This window comes from Achroia grisella, unplaced genomic scaffold (assembly GCF_030625045.1).
Source record: "Achroia grisella isolate CSIRO2021 unplaced genomic scaffold, CSIRO_AGI_Agris_v1 utg856, whole genome shotgun sequence".
Lineage (NCBI taxonomy): Eukaryota > Metazoa > Arthropoda > Insecta > Lepidoptera > Pyralidae > Achroia > Achroia grisella.
The window spans coordinates 2723230-2737395 of NW_026713045.1; the positions used below are offsets into that span (position 1 = coordinate 2723230).

At 31.2% G+C, this 14166-nt stretch overlaps 1 protein-coding gene across 2 annotated transcripts in view; it reads left to right on the forward strand.

The window, feature by feature from the left end:
• The window catches only part of LOC131852753 (serine/threonine-protein kinase 26), a 92687-nt gene that overhangs the window by 27419 nt on the left and 51102 nt on the right, over positions 1-14166 (forward strand). For both annotated transcript variants that reach the window (XM_059203482.1, XM_059203481.1), the window contains one exon: positions 4052-4276. In XM_059203482.1, the coding sequence (XP_059059465.1) occupies positions 4052-4276 (225 nt within the window). The remainder of the gene's footprint in view (positions 1-4051; positions 4277-14166) is intronic.

Below are 14166 nucleotides of genomic sequence, written 5' to 3' on the forward strand. Positions count from 1 at the left end.
ATATCGATATTTGGATTCCCATTGCGTCTACAATCACGAACGGCTAAATGGCTTTGTTATGTATGAAACGAACGGTACGTGCAAGTTAAGGAAATAAAAACGCTATAAAATAAAGGTCTGCGGCTATAAGGTTGCTTGGTTTCGCTGGACCGGAAAATTTGTAAAGCTTCCGTTGATCGGCAACTGATCACATTGTTATTCAACCGATTCCCAAAATACAAAATAATTACTAATAATAGTTATTATGACAAACCATTTATATGAGTATTAAACTCTATATTTATATTAATACAATAAAATAAGTTATATTTTTATATAACTTATTTTATTGTATTAATATAATCAAACATTAACATATTCGCATATTTTTGGAGTAAGTTTAAATAAAATGTAAATATTTTATTGACGAAAAACTATATATCTAACTAATTTTATACTGTATACAGTATAAAATTAGGTAGGTATAATGTATACTACTTGCACAGAAATAGTTCGTGTTTAAGTAAATATATCACGTAGCAAACCATTCTGCTGCATCTCGCTCGTGCGGAACCTTGACACTTGGCGCAATGTCTGGCAAATGGCGGAGGTCGTGGATTCTTCATGTGTCGGTAATATATCGATAAGAATATTTCCTGTTCTGTAGGTATGACTTGATAAATATAGAAAAACTACGGAACTATTAACCTTTCTGCGTTCCGTTTTACTTTTAGTTGCATATTTACTAAACATTAATTAGCGTACCTTTATAACGGAATTAGTGTTTTATAAATAACACTTAAAAACCAATAAAGTACAATACTACCTAAATCAATTAACATAAAATATTTTTATTAATTATATTTTTATACAGTTGTATGTTCATTTATTCATAATTAATAAAAAGATATATTTACAAAATATGCCTCTTAAAAAATATCTTAAATTATGAATTCATATTTTAACTAAACGGCAAAGACTTGTTTCATGTATTAATATTTTGATTAAGTAGTTTAATAATAGCACAGAAACAACCCCTAATTCACTATTTTGACAATTGAAATTATTTGACATTTACGTATTCTTATCAGTCGCGTAATATAATGGAATTGTTTGTAATGTTTTATTTATGAATTTAGGGTGATTCTGCAGAATATATATATATATATATATATATATATATATATATATATATATATATATATATATTAGCATCTATGTATATAAACAATAAGCATGCGAACTATTTCGTACTAGTCCGTCTGCGCTATTTTTTAAAAAGGGGTACAATGTTTTTACTTTACTTGTACTTCACGAATTAATATAATATATACACCCTTAAACATACATATATATCTATGGAACCATATATAAACCAAAACCTATTAAATTCGTTCAAAGAGTTTTTTTTAACTCACGCATGCATACTGAATACTCTACAAATATTATTTTTGACGGCCGGTATTGTAGAATTATTGGTGGCCGGCGGTGTATTTTATGATCTTGGTGATCTAGCGGTTTAGCTCACCACGTTGCTTCCGATGGTCGTGGGTTCTATTCTTCGAACGGTGCAAACACTTCTATTCATGAGTATGATATTTTGTATCGGTCTTGCTGTTATCTATGTATATTATGTATCTAATTACAAAAAAACTGAGTGTTTATATCAGTACCTATAACACAAGGTCTGCTTACCGTGAGACTAGATGGCGTTGTGTAAATTGTCTAGAGTATTTATTTATTATATTATTTATTGTTACATATATTGTAAGTCAATATTGAGTCTTAATTATTCAATACATAGGTACTGAATGTTATTTATGTTCCTAGATTAACACTAATAAAAGTAGTTAGGGCAATAAAAGAGTAATAATGTATGCAAATTTTTACTACTATGTTTATAATATTTTGTTACAAAAGTAGTTTGATAACTAGGATTACCCCAACAATTCTTAGCTTAATCCTTACTTCTGATAGAATCGATAAAATTCCTTAAACAGATAATGCGTCTTGATTAAAAAAAATATGAATAATTATGATTTACTGCAAATATAAACTATAATTTAAAATATATGTTACGATTTTAAATTTGATATAAACATTTTGTTTCGGTTTGTGTTAAAATAAATTGTTGAAAATAAAATAATACTAATATAAATAAAGTCTATTACTTGTTATCGGTTTAAAATCGGTAAGTAAGTCGTGATGTGATATAAATTTATGCCTCATCTTTTTAGTAGATATAACCAACTAGCTGTACCCGCGACTTCGTCCGCGAAAATAGTGATCTTGACCAAATAATGAAAAAAAAAATATTATATTATTATATAACCCTTCTATCAGTAGTTTTGGCGTGAAAGCGAGACAGACAAACAGACAGACAGAGTTACTTTCGCATTTATAATATTAGTAAGGATAACGCACATTATTTTGAAACAGAAAATTTTTTCACTTTTCTTACTTAATGGATATGGTCTTAAACCTTATACTCGAGAAGGCAAATTTACTGCTTTTATAGTCATCAACTTTAAAGGCCTTTGTAAGATGTAAAGGCCATTTATCCTCATATTTTACTTAATTCTTAGAAAAAGAAATAATCTTTATTCAAATAAACTCATTACAAGCACTTTTGAATAGTCATATTTTGATTCTACCACTCATTCGGAATGCAGATTCATCACAAGAAGAATGAGCAAGAAACTTGTGTGTTGCTCTTTTTAATAGATATTTTTTATATATAAATAATTACAGTATAACAAGTAAGAGGCATGCGATAATCAACATAGAAATCGCTACGCACTCATTATTAGTGTAATCAGAGATAATATTGTCTTATCTTATGGATTTAAAGTTTTTCTATAAAAACATTATTATCGTTAACGAATTCTTCAATTTTATGGTAAGCTTTTTTGCAAAGGAACTGTTTTATTTAACATTTAAATCTTTTTTCAGGCAGATTAATAACCGACTCTGGTATTTTATTGTAAAACCTTATGCAATTGCCATAAAACGAATTACTAACTTTAGCCAAACGACATTTAGGTAAAATCAGTTTGTTATTGTTACGTAAGCTTTTATTGGTGCAATCACTAACTCTTTTGAAACTGTCTATATTTTTCCTGGCATATATGATATTTTCATAAATGTATTGAGAAGCAACGGTGAGGATATTTGATTCTTAATATTGTAATATCCTCTCTGAAACTTAATGAGGTCTGCATTCATTGTTAATTATTATAACTCATTTCCTTTAAATATTATGAATGTGGTTTACAGTTTACATAATAGTTATAGAGTATGGAGTGGATAAATTATTTAACACAAACACATTATTTTAGTTATAAGATTGAATCCAAATACCGGTAATTCTATTTGCGATACGAATATTTCATTAAGTTTTTCTACTGTGGCGTTTAACAAGTCTACCTGTGACAAAAGAGCAGAATATGTAATATAATACATATTTGCTCAGCTGTGTTTAAGAAAAAGCATTCACAGGCGGTTACCACTGTTAGGTGCGACGTCAGACTGTTTGCCATTCCAGACGTATAAAAAGGAAATTAGGAATTGGAAAGCAGAAAAATGCTCTATGTTGAAATATTTTAAAATGCGACCACTTGAACAAATCTGTTTACTTATTTTGTAATGGTTTCTTGTGATCTTAAAATACAAAGGATATCTACCCAGATACCTTAGTAGTAAATGAAACGCAACGATTCTTAAAATATGAAATGGCAATTCTTCAGCCTATCCGAGGCGTGTGTATGAATATTTAATGACATGCCATGAATAATCAATCTACGCTTTGAACATTATATTTGCGTATAAATAAGCTGTTTAAATGTTTTATTCCATAAATGATATCTTAATATTGTTATGTACTCATAATGTATCAAATTGGTTTTAGAAATTTTTGCTTGAATATAAAAACACATTTAGTTTATTGTCTTATATTCATATAGTAATTTCTATAGACACATGTTCTACTATGGCTACAAAAAAATATTTACGTATGTATAGATTAGGTTTTAATTAGCAAGAATATTCACCAATAATTTTTCTTCTTTTGCAGAAGGTCGATCCCGAGCTGATCTTCACGAAACAAGAGAAGATCGGCAAGGGTTCCTTCGGTGAAGTGTTCAAAGGTGTAGATAACAGAACACAGCAAGTGGTCGCAATAAAGATTATAGACCTTGAGGAAGCTGAAGATGAAATCGAAGACATTCAACAGGAGATTATGGTGCTATCACAGTGTGATAGTCCATATGTCACTAAATATTTCGGATCCTACTTGAAGGTAAGATTTTATATAAAATTAATATAGTTAAGTACTCTGAGTTTTCTAAATTAAGAGGTAATCTTGTTATAGCAAGTAACCAACCTATGTGGCATATTATCGTATAAAGTTACATCCTAAGATAAACCGTAAGAGTTACAAAGCTTTGTTGTAGATAAATGTCGCGTTTCGTGTGTGTATGTAGCATCAATCATTGTCCGTGCAGTCGTGTTCACGTCTGTTTATCTGCTGCTGAGCCTTTGAAATGGGAAAGAACTATCCACAATGGATTCTATTAAGACTATTTGTTTTATCAAGAAGAGGTCCCTCTGTAATAAATTTTCCTTTTGCTGTAATAGAAATATGAACAATATACAATAAAAATTATAAATTGTATGAGAAAAAAGATTTTTTGGAATCTTCAACTTTATAAATTGTGTCCAAACAATGATTGTTAGAACTTTTTACTGTTTGTCTGTGCGCTTATTTGCGCTAATCTGAGAATCGCTCTAACCAATTTGAGTGCGGCTTTTTCAAATGTAATATAGTAATCTTCATTTTAAATTTGGTGTTTGTTTCATTCTAATCGGTTTACAAACAAATATTTAAGTTTTACGAATACGAATTCATGGGGTCTGCTAGTTAATAAGAAACCTTGCTGACAATATGATTTTCTTTATAATATAAAAAAGGAATACTGTCGTGAAATAAACAATTAGTTTTTTCCTGCTTATATTGCGGAATTGATGCAGTCGCATTTGTGCTTGTGCTATTTCCATGTCTAGGTAATAGGGCATTGATGAAGTCGTGACTGAGCGGTATAGGATTTCGCTTTCAAGTTACTAGCAATTTACTTATGAAGGCGTTATTGAAACCGATTTGATTGAGATTATTAAATTAAGACCCTTGCGTAATATCAGTCGAGTGTCACGACATTTGTAACATGGTTACAAAAGAACATTCACCCGTTCGTGTAATTCGTTTGCGTGCTGTATTACCGCGTAGTTGGAGCGACGTCCGGCACCAAGTCTTGAGGTCAGAATACGAATAAACTAGAAACCGGTTTATTATATTCACAAAGCAATAGATACGAAGTGTAATATTCACTAATATTACTTTATTAGACTTCATGTTGCATTTTGTTATACTATCATCCTTTGAGACTTTGGGAGACCGTAAACCTAGTACTATAACATATATTATTTAAATTAATAAATCATGTTTAAAGCTTTCTGGGAATTGATACGAAATGTACAGATGTTTTTAATTATTTCTGAATTCTTCGTTATGTACAACGATTGTTATGTATAATTGAATAATGTAATTATTGTAGTTTCTTTTTCTTATCTCACCATATTCTTAGATTAAATTCTAGCTCCAGTATTTGTTTCAATTCAGAACCTTATGTAAATTTCTCTACTAAGTACGTTCTCGTTTAAATATTATCTTACTTGCTCTGTTACTGAATTTTACATTATTCTTTTAAAATTAAACTCCGAAATGGAATGGAATACGTGTACCTCAATGACATGCAATGATTATGATTGCGCATTTTAAATAGAATTTATTATATGATAAAGATAAAGAAAAGATAATTACATTATTTCTAAAGCAAAGCAATGTGCGGTAGATACAGCATACACGGCATACTCTTGAGTATGACGAATCTTAGTTCAACTTTTTGTCCTCACTGACGTACTACTGTAAGTACTAATGGTTTGCTGTTTTTTGCTCCTTTAATTTTAATGATAAATACCATGATTGGATTTTTTCTGAAATTACATCTCATTTCCTATATCGTTAGCGTACAACTTTCAAAGAAATTAACATTACATGTGCCATTAATCACATGCTCTTTGCTATTTTTATCTGACTTGATGAGTAAAAGGTGTGTGGGCTGTACGTACGAATTAGGAAACAATAAGCTTCTAGATTCTAATATAAGATTAGTTCTCATGTCTGTTCATAAAGCAGAAAAATAACTTCGGTATTAAATTGTGTTTTAGTTAATTTACTTTTATCATAAATGTTCCGTTTAATCCTATATCATCCTCGTTATGTCCTGACGCCGGACATTGGACGGCAGCGTAAAATAAAGCGAAACCCAAATGGATATTCAGCACATTCCGTGGTCCCCTTCAAAAATATGAATAGAATGGGTGGCGGCATCCCGCCAGGATAGACAGTATAATGTCTGGTCAGTTATGATCGATATTTGCATTTTTATTACCCCATACCCAGATTTATAGTACATTTAGATTTATTTAACACATGCTTTTTTTATGCTCGCATTGTATAGAGAATGATTAAACGAATGTTTATATTCGGCACTATTAACCAAGATGTCTATTTTTGATGGTTTACTCATAATATACCTAACATTTTAGTCCTTACCAACAGTAACACATGATGTGTTTGCCATTCCAGTAGTATAACAGATGAAAGATTTTAGCGTAAAGTTTCATTTAATCCATATTTTGGCTATGTGTATACAAAAGATCTACTTAGCGTAATGTTTTTGATGTGTTGCATTTCCCGCTTTGTGCAGCGTATTCGTATCGCGATGAGTGCATGTTACTATTGCAATCTTGACACACTTTCGAATGTTGTTGTTATGCATGCCTTGCAAAACACATGCAGCAATATGCTGAATATACATTTGACTCCGTTGTATCTCGGAGGACTAATGCATTTTAACATCTAATAAAAAAATCTAATAAAAAGTAATTTAAATTTACATAATATATATTTTTATTATATTATTATAGATAGTATAATATGTTATGTGAATTTTTTTTTATTATATTCATCCACATATCGGAATGATTTACTGTTCCTCTATAAAACAAGACACGGGATTCTACCGATAGCTACTTATTTCCTGTAAATGATATATAGTTATCGGATTGAAAAAAAAAAGTCTAAGGTGTTTAAAGGTGTCACCCATTCCTACTAAGCGTATGAAAAGGTGGAACTCAATTAACAAATGAACGTGACATCCTTATTTTATGATGTACGTTCCACTTGTGTTATAGCATACGTTTGTGCTATTACAATTTAATATGATAACTATTCGTCTGTTGTAGTTTCATTGTTAAAACTAATAAAATATGCTTTTTATTAAGTATTATTTTATATACATAATATAATACTATATATGTATAAACTTTGGTTAGAGAGTCTGACTCTAACTTGAACGGTTGTTATGGATCAATTATCAGTCTATAATATGCTACAGTTGATTAATCAAAATTCACCTTAAGTATGTTTGTCGTCGTCCTTCTCTTTATGATATTCAGAACAGTTCCTAATCTGATATCATTATCTACAAAACATGCGAATAACTAATAACAATTAAAATGCGGTCGAATTTATTTGTCAATTCACGATACAAACTGGAGTGTTACTACAAGGTTAAAGTGAATAAACTCATTATTATTATGTTTATGGGACATAATATGACAACATGCGAGGACCTACGACATTCTCTACATGTTTATTGTTAATGACCATGAATTTTCCCTGTGCTATTTAGATTTACTATTCGCCCTTGAGTTTTTATGTAGTCAACAATGACGACATTGATTATATCATTATTGACATAGTTTGGACGGCGAGTTTTAACTTATCTTTTTAGAATAAACAGTTCATATAACCGTTGTAAATTATTGTGAGCCATCTGCAACATTTCTGATATTAGTATCTTTTACTTCACAGAGAAAGTTTAATAGTATTGCTGTGGTTTTGTTATGAAAATGACTTGTGGGATTCGTTGAGTTTACAGAACGTAATATCTTGTATTAAAAGAAAATTGTAATTTCAAAGAAATTCATGACGTAGATAGTTTTATGTTGCTTTGTTTCATGATTGATTTAATTTTATAATATTGTGTTTAGATTTTAAAAAGCCACACATGGAAACTTTAGCAACTTAATGATCATGGTGATCTTTTACTCATAAAAAATGTTACTAATGTTAGTTTGCGTTACTGAAAGTTTTTTTATCTGTCAATACCTTTTATTATTTGTGGTTATGTTTATTGATATAAATATTATACTGTGTAGAAGTATTGTATGTATAAACGTAATAATAGGATTGTTAGAAAACACACATTGTATCTATTATTGTATTGTTTTTGTTTATACCAGCATCACTTAAGCATAAATTATTATTTGCTCTAAGGCAGAAAATTTTTCAGTCTGTTATAATGTAGGTACATATATTCACATTTATGGTTGAAACCAGAAATAAATAAATACTAAAGACCTTCATCCAAGAATCGTCTTATTTACGTCCGTGGCATGTGAATGAATTTAAATATAACGTGAATAAGCTCTACTGGGGAGAGAGGCTTTTAGTCGGTAAAATTCTGAATGCGGATATAGAACGGTTGAGCCGAGGTGAAGGACAGCGGTGACTCAGAACGCCCGGCCCCAAGGAAAAATGTGGAGAATCTCCATAGTTGGCATTTATTCGATAAAATAGGTAGATACATTCGGTTGTAAGTTTTATCGCTAGCGGATCGTCCAGCGCTAACACTGGGATCGTAAAGTTCTTTGTACGCTCTTATACCAACGCATATGCATGAACCTACCTCGATTTATTGAATTCAGGTACCTACTTCAAGAATACAGAAACAGTGTTAGCTTTATTATATTATTTAAATCTGTAAAGTCACTGTTTTACTTCGTAATTTGTGTGACAAAACGGTTTCAAATTACTTGTATGTCATATGTATTTATACTCTTTATAGAAATCCTATTAAAGATTGAATCCCTTTTCTGACTCCTTTAAATTTTATTAATTTGTCTGTATGACCCAACCCTGAAAACGTCAACTTGAGACTGGTTTAACTGAATTACGGCTAGAACTATAAATCCCATATCAAAGCAAAATCTCGCTAGCGTCTCCTTTTACGCGATTTTTATTCCATTTTTATTTTTAGGTTTAAAGAAGAAATGGCCTTTCAGGGCTGTACGATGACTATAAAGTGCGCAAGCTATAAATGCATTAGTACCACCTTGCCCTCCGCTTGAATACCGGCTGATGTCAAGGGCCCGACAACCTTATTGATGCTTTTCGTAGCGAATCCATTACAATAGTGGTGTCCCTTGAGCCCTGACACGAAATAGTGAATTGTCCCGCTATTTGCTATTTCAGTAAAGGTTTAATGTATAGTCGAAATTAGTTTTTGCTGCGTAGGTATACAAATTGTATTCATTCATAATCGTTAATGATTGTTAGTTTAATGTGATTGTAACTTCATGTATGTGCAACATTAGGACACGTATAGTATTTTGTTGGCATTTCTTTGTAAATACTGATGAAGGAATCGTCCTTCAGCTTTACTGCAATGCGGCCAGTGCGCGGGTGCGGGAAACGGGACTGTGGGAGGGGTTCGTACGTTCATATCTGAACTTGGAAGGTCAAGTTCCGAAACTTTGTAATTTTCCTTATTGGCCGTCTGCCTTCGACAGCTCGATTTGAACTCAATTATAAAGTTAAAACTTGACTGTTATTGATTTCGCACCGGTTCGGACGTTTCGTCCTTCGCCCCAAAAGTTTTTATTGCTTATTGACTTTCTTTATCGTATCGGTTAGAATTGGAATTGAAATACATTATTAATATTGTTATTATAATGTTATTTTTATGTTTATACAATGCTTCCTATAAAAGGTCGTTAAATTTATTATTTCAAAATTATTTACAATCATAATTTCTTTAGGTTACATATTTTGCAACTATTTTTAAAGAAATAAAATTGGTTATAAAATGAAAAAGCGGTTACTATTTTTTCAAAATTGTTACATATCTTTAAAAGGAGTTATTGTAATAGTTATTGTAAGTAAAAAAAATCTAGTATAACGATAAATTAAATTAGAAAATTAAAATGAATGAGAACGGTATTTTTTAGAAATATATACTGTCAATGTAATATTTGATTGTGTGGATCCATATATTGTAGCATATTGTTAATACTGTTATCATTATTTTGGGAAGAAAGGGCAGGGTTCTTATTTTGATCTATATTTGACTTTATTTTAATGTAATACTATAGTATTCCGCACTGTATAACTTATGATTTAAATCAAATAAAACTTAAAATAATTTCAAATTAAAATAAATTAGACTAAGTGATTTAAACTATAAGTTGAAAAGTTATAATATTAAGTAGTGCGACAAAAGATACTGAATATTTACATGCTAGTATAGGAGACTTTATTTAATTGTAATATATAAAAGGATACAAAGTATGACTGCATTGGTAAAGTCCTATGAGTCACAAAATTCCCAAAGAGCCCTTACCTTAAGTATTACCAGTTTGTTAAGTATTGGTACCCGTGAGTAAGCTTGCGATTTTTTGAAAATGTTCAGAAACAAACAAATGTTCATTTATTAAGACACGTATCATTATTTACTTATATCATTATATTATATCATTATTTTCTTGACTTTTTACTGAATATGCATAACACTTTGTTGTCTAAATCTTTGTTAATATCTATAAATTTAAGTATTTTAAGTTACAGTAATTTTAAAAAATAATATATGTCGCCGCCTAACATAAACTCGATATTACGTTTCGTATTTGTTTCAGTGTGCATGGCACTTTCATTACCGCGATTTTCGGGTACGACACAATAATTGTTTCGTTAGCTTTCCGTTGTCTCCCCAAATTAATTCCATTATCGTCATTATCATCGTCAGATTCTCGTCAAATTGACGGCATGTCACGTCCTTTCGTCGCTTTTTACCAAATTACATTTTGATTCCATTCTCCCCTGCTGGTTGGTGGTTTGTAATGAATGAGTAATGGCTCATATAATTTCAGACGATGTTAATATAAATGAGATTATATGTTTTGGTTGTCAGGTCGGTAAGTCTCTTAATATGATTACAATAGAGTGACGACTGATGTCAAAATTATAAAGAAGTTTAATTGAAAATTAAATAATTGCATGTTGAGTCTCTAGAATACTATTACATTTTCGAAATTGTTTAATAGTACTTATCTTTTTCCGAATAAAGTTATAGCCTTTTTACAGCCGTGGTAGACATTGTCATATGTCTTCTGCATAGGTATCTCAGTCCACCACGACTGAGAGGTGTCACGATCGTCGCTGCTATTGCGTCGGTACTGCTCATGTATATTGGCAACGGTTACCAGTATCAGATGGACTGTCAGCTTGTTTACATTCCCTTTACATAACAAATATATTGATAGGACCTGCCATTCATATTAACGTCAATAAAACGCCTGTTCTTTTTTACAAAATAATGTTATTAGATTAATGTGTCAAATATCAGTCTTCCAGATTTTAGATGTCGCTTTGAATTTGTACAAGTTTATTTCACCAATAATAGCGATAGATTTCAATCACCTTATCTTTAGCCATTTGGGTTACGCACTTTGTGTGTGAAGTAAGAGGACATATGGTAATTAATAAAATTTTTTCTATCTGTGACGTTGTGATATAAATATTGTAAATAAATAATTTTGTATTGGTTATTGGTATTAATTTTTTTTTATGAATCCATTAATGTAATTCATCATGAGTTGTTTGTATTCATGCGCATAGATAATAATAAATGAAGCTGATTATGAATTGATTCCAAATATGAATGATAATAAATAAAGGTTTTTGTTTTTCTATTCAAATAGGGTATCTACAGAGCAATCAAAACAATAAGTAGGTAATTGTTTTTAAGACCCTTTAAACTTAAATCCGTATATTTAATAGCTTGTATATCAGAATAATCGTCATATTCAATTAAAAGAATAACGGCAGTTATATTAATATTTAAACTGACAATGAATATTTAAATGTCCATTGTCAGTCGGTAAAGCCATTGGAATTACGAAGTAACGATTCGGGCTATGCCATGTTCCGCTCTGCAAACAAACCATTAGTAATCGCATTTCCCTCCATTATGTACATTGTTATAGGTCTCCTAAGCATTGGGCTTATGATCCCGTGTTAGCTCTAGACGCAGAGTACTTTTCTTCATTCCTTTTTAATTAGTTTACATACAAATTTTTCGCTTTAAAACATTAAAGAAACATCATGGGAATCATTTATTCCCGTCTTCAGTGTTTGCTAACTGAAAATCGATTTGTGAAAATTTCTTAAGATACGATTGCTATGCGTTTCACGTGCCATGAACGTGCGTTGAACCCAAACGTGCTGCAATGGCGATACAGACGCAAACTTTAACCTTTGTGTACTCAACTGTTACCTGTTAGCTACTTTTCTACGTCCATTCGTGAAACACGTGACATTTCAAAAACGCTGTCTGTATCAACCCTTAGGTAGAACTTTCTAAATTTATACAATTTAGTTGCTGACTATCCTTTAAATTCTTAACACAAACTATGTTATATGATAGTCATTTGACAATTGCTGCAAAAACAAGTAATTAAGTTTCTTTTAATTAGTCTTCTGAAACTTACAGAATATAAAACAGCAGAGCTGTTTTGCCAGCGTGGAAATAGTCAGCCTCTTCTCTTATAGGGAGAGATACGTTCGTTGCAGTGGAACGTCAAAGGATTGTTATGGTATGAAAGTTGCTTATCATACTTGTTAAAACATACGCTTACTCCAGTAGCAAATTGTTTAGTTTTTATTAATACACATATATTTAGATCTTATAAATACGTCTCATACAGTACAGTACTAAGTAATCCGAAAGAGACAATACTGTTAGTCCTATATATTCTATATTATAGCGCGGTGTATGTACTTAAGCAATATCCTCTCCACATGCAATTACGTGTAGTACAGTATGACTGTCGTAAATTAACGGCACGGGACGTATTACCAGAACTAGCATGTGACTACACCGTCAGTAAACAAGATTACTGCTTCGGCGAGGTACTTACATAGTTATATGTACTTGTGTCATCACATTCTACTAGATGCCGATAGTTATTCTCGTAGAAATATGTTATGATATCACATATTATGGGGTTAAAGTCTCTTTTAGAAAGTGCAATAAGGCATAAATTTGATGCGTATAACTGACCTCGAGTATAATGAACTGCAATTATACCGACCGATCAAATTACAACTTGCTTCTAATTAGCAACAGTTATTGGTATTAAGAATCCTTGTACTTTCTCTACATCGTCGGCCTTTACGATGCATATGTATTTTATTAATACAATAATATACTTCTAGATATATTTATGTAGTTGCTTAGCGTTTATTACAGATGTCAAGCTTAGTTACCTGAGGGATGAGTGGTCCATAATTTTGGTGACGAAAATTGGTTTATTGATTGAAGTTTGAGTCGCCTCTGTCTATTGTAGCGTCTCAGCGGCTAATCTTATTAGGGAGTGTAGCCCCGAGGCTTCCTTCATAACTTATACACCGCGTTCCAGCCCCTGACGAGTTGTGCACAAACTAGAAACAAATAGAATATTTTAGCTCAATAAAATTGTTATCAAGATAGATTGACATTCAATGATCTCGATTATTTTTTCATTTTATTAAGAATGTTCCATTTAGCGTTTTTATGTTTTGTAAAGTAAAAAACGGTTTCATATTTACTGACAACACAAATTTAATGTTCGATAACGGTCTCATCTTGTGGCCTTATTATTTAAATTAGATAAATAAAGTCTACTTACGGAGGTACGTCGTAAATCATGATGAAGGGGAATAAAGCTAAGTATTATCATTACAGCTAACTCGATAACAAGCCGTGCCCTCGGACGGTCGGCTGGATCTAACCTGTAAACATTTGAGGTCATGTAACTCATACGTACCTGGCAGTTTGGCCCTGGTACAATATGAAATGATGTGCTATATTACATTGCATTAGTAGCAATTCATTGGTTCATTTAAAATTAAAAAGTTAATTGGCGGACGTGAACGTTTTGTGCATGAGGTATATTAGGGAACACAAA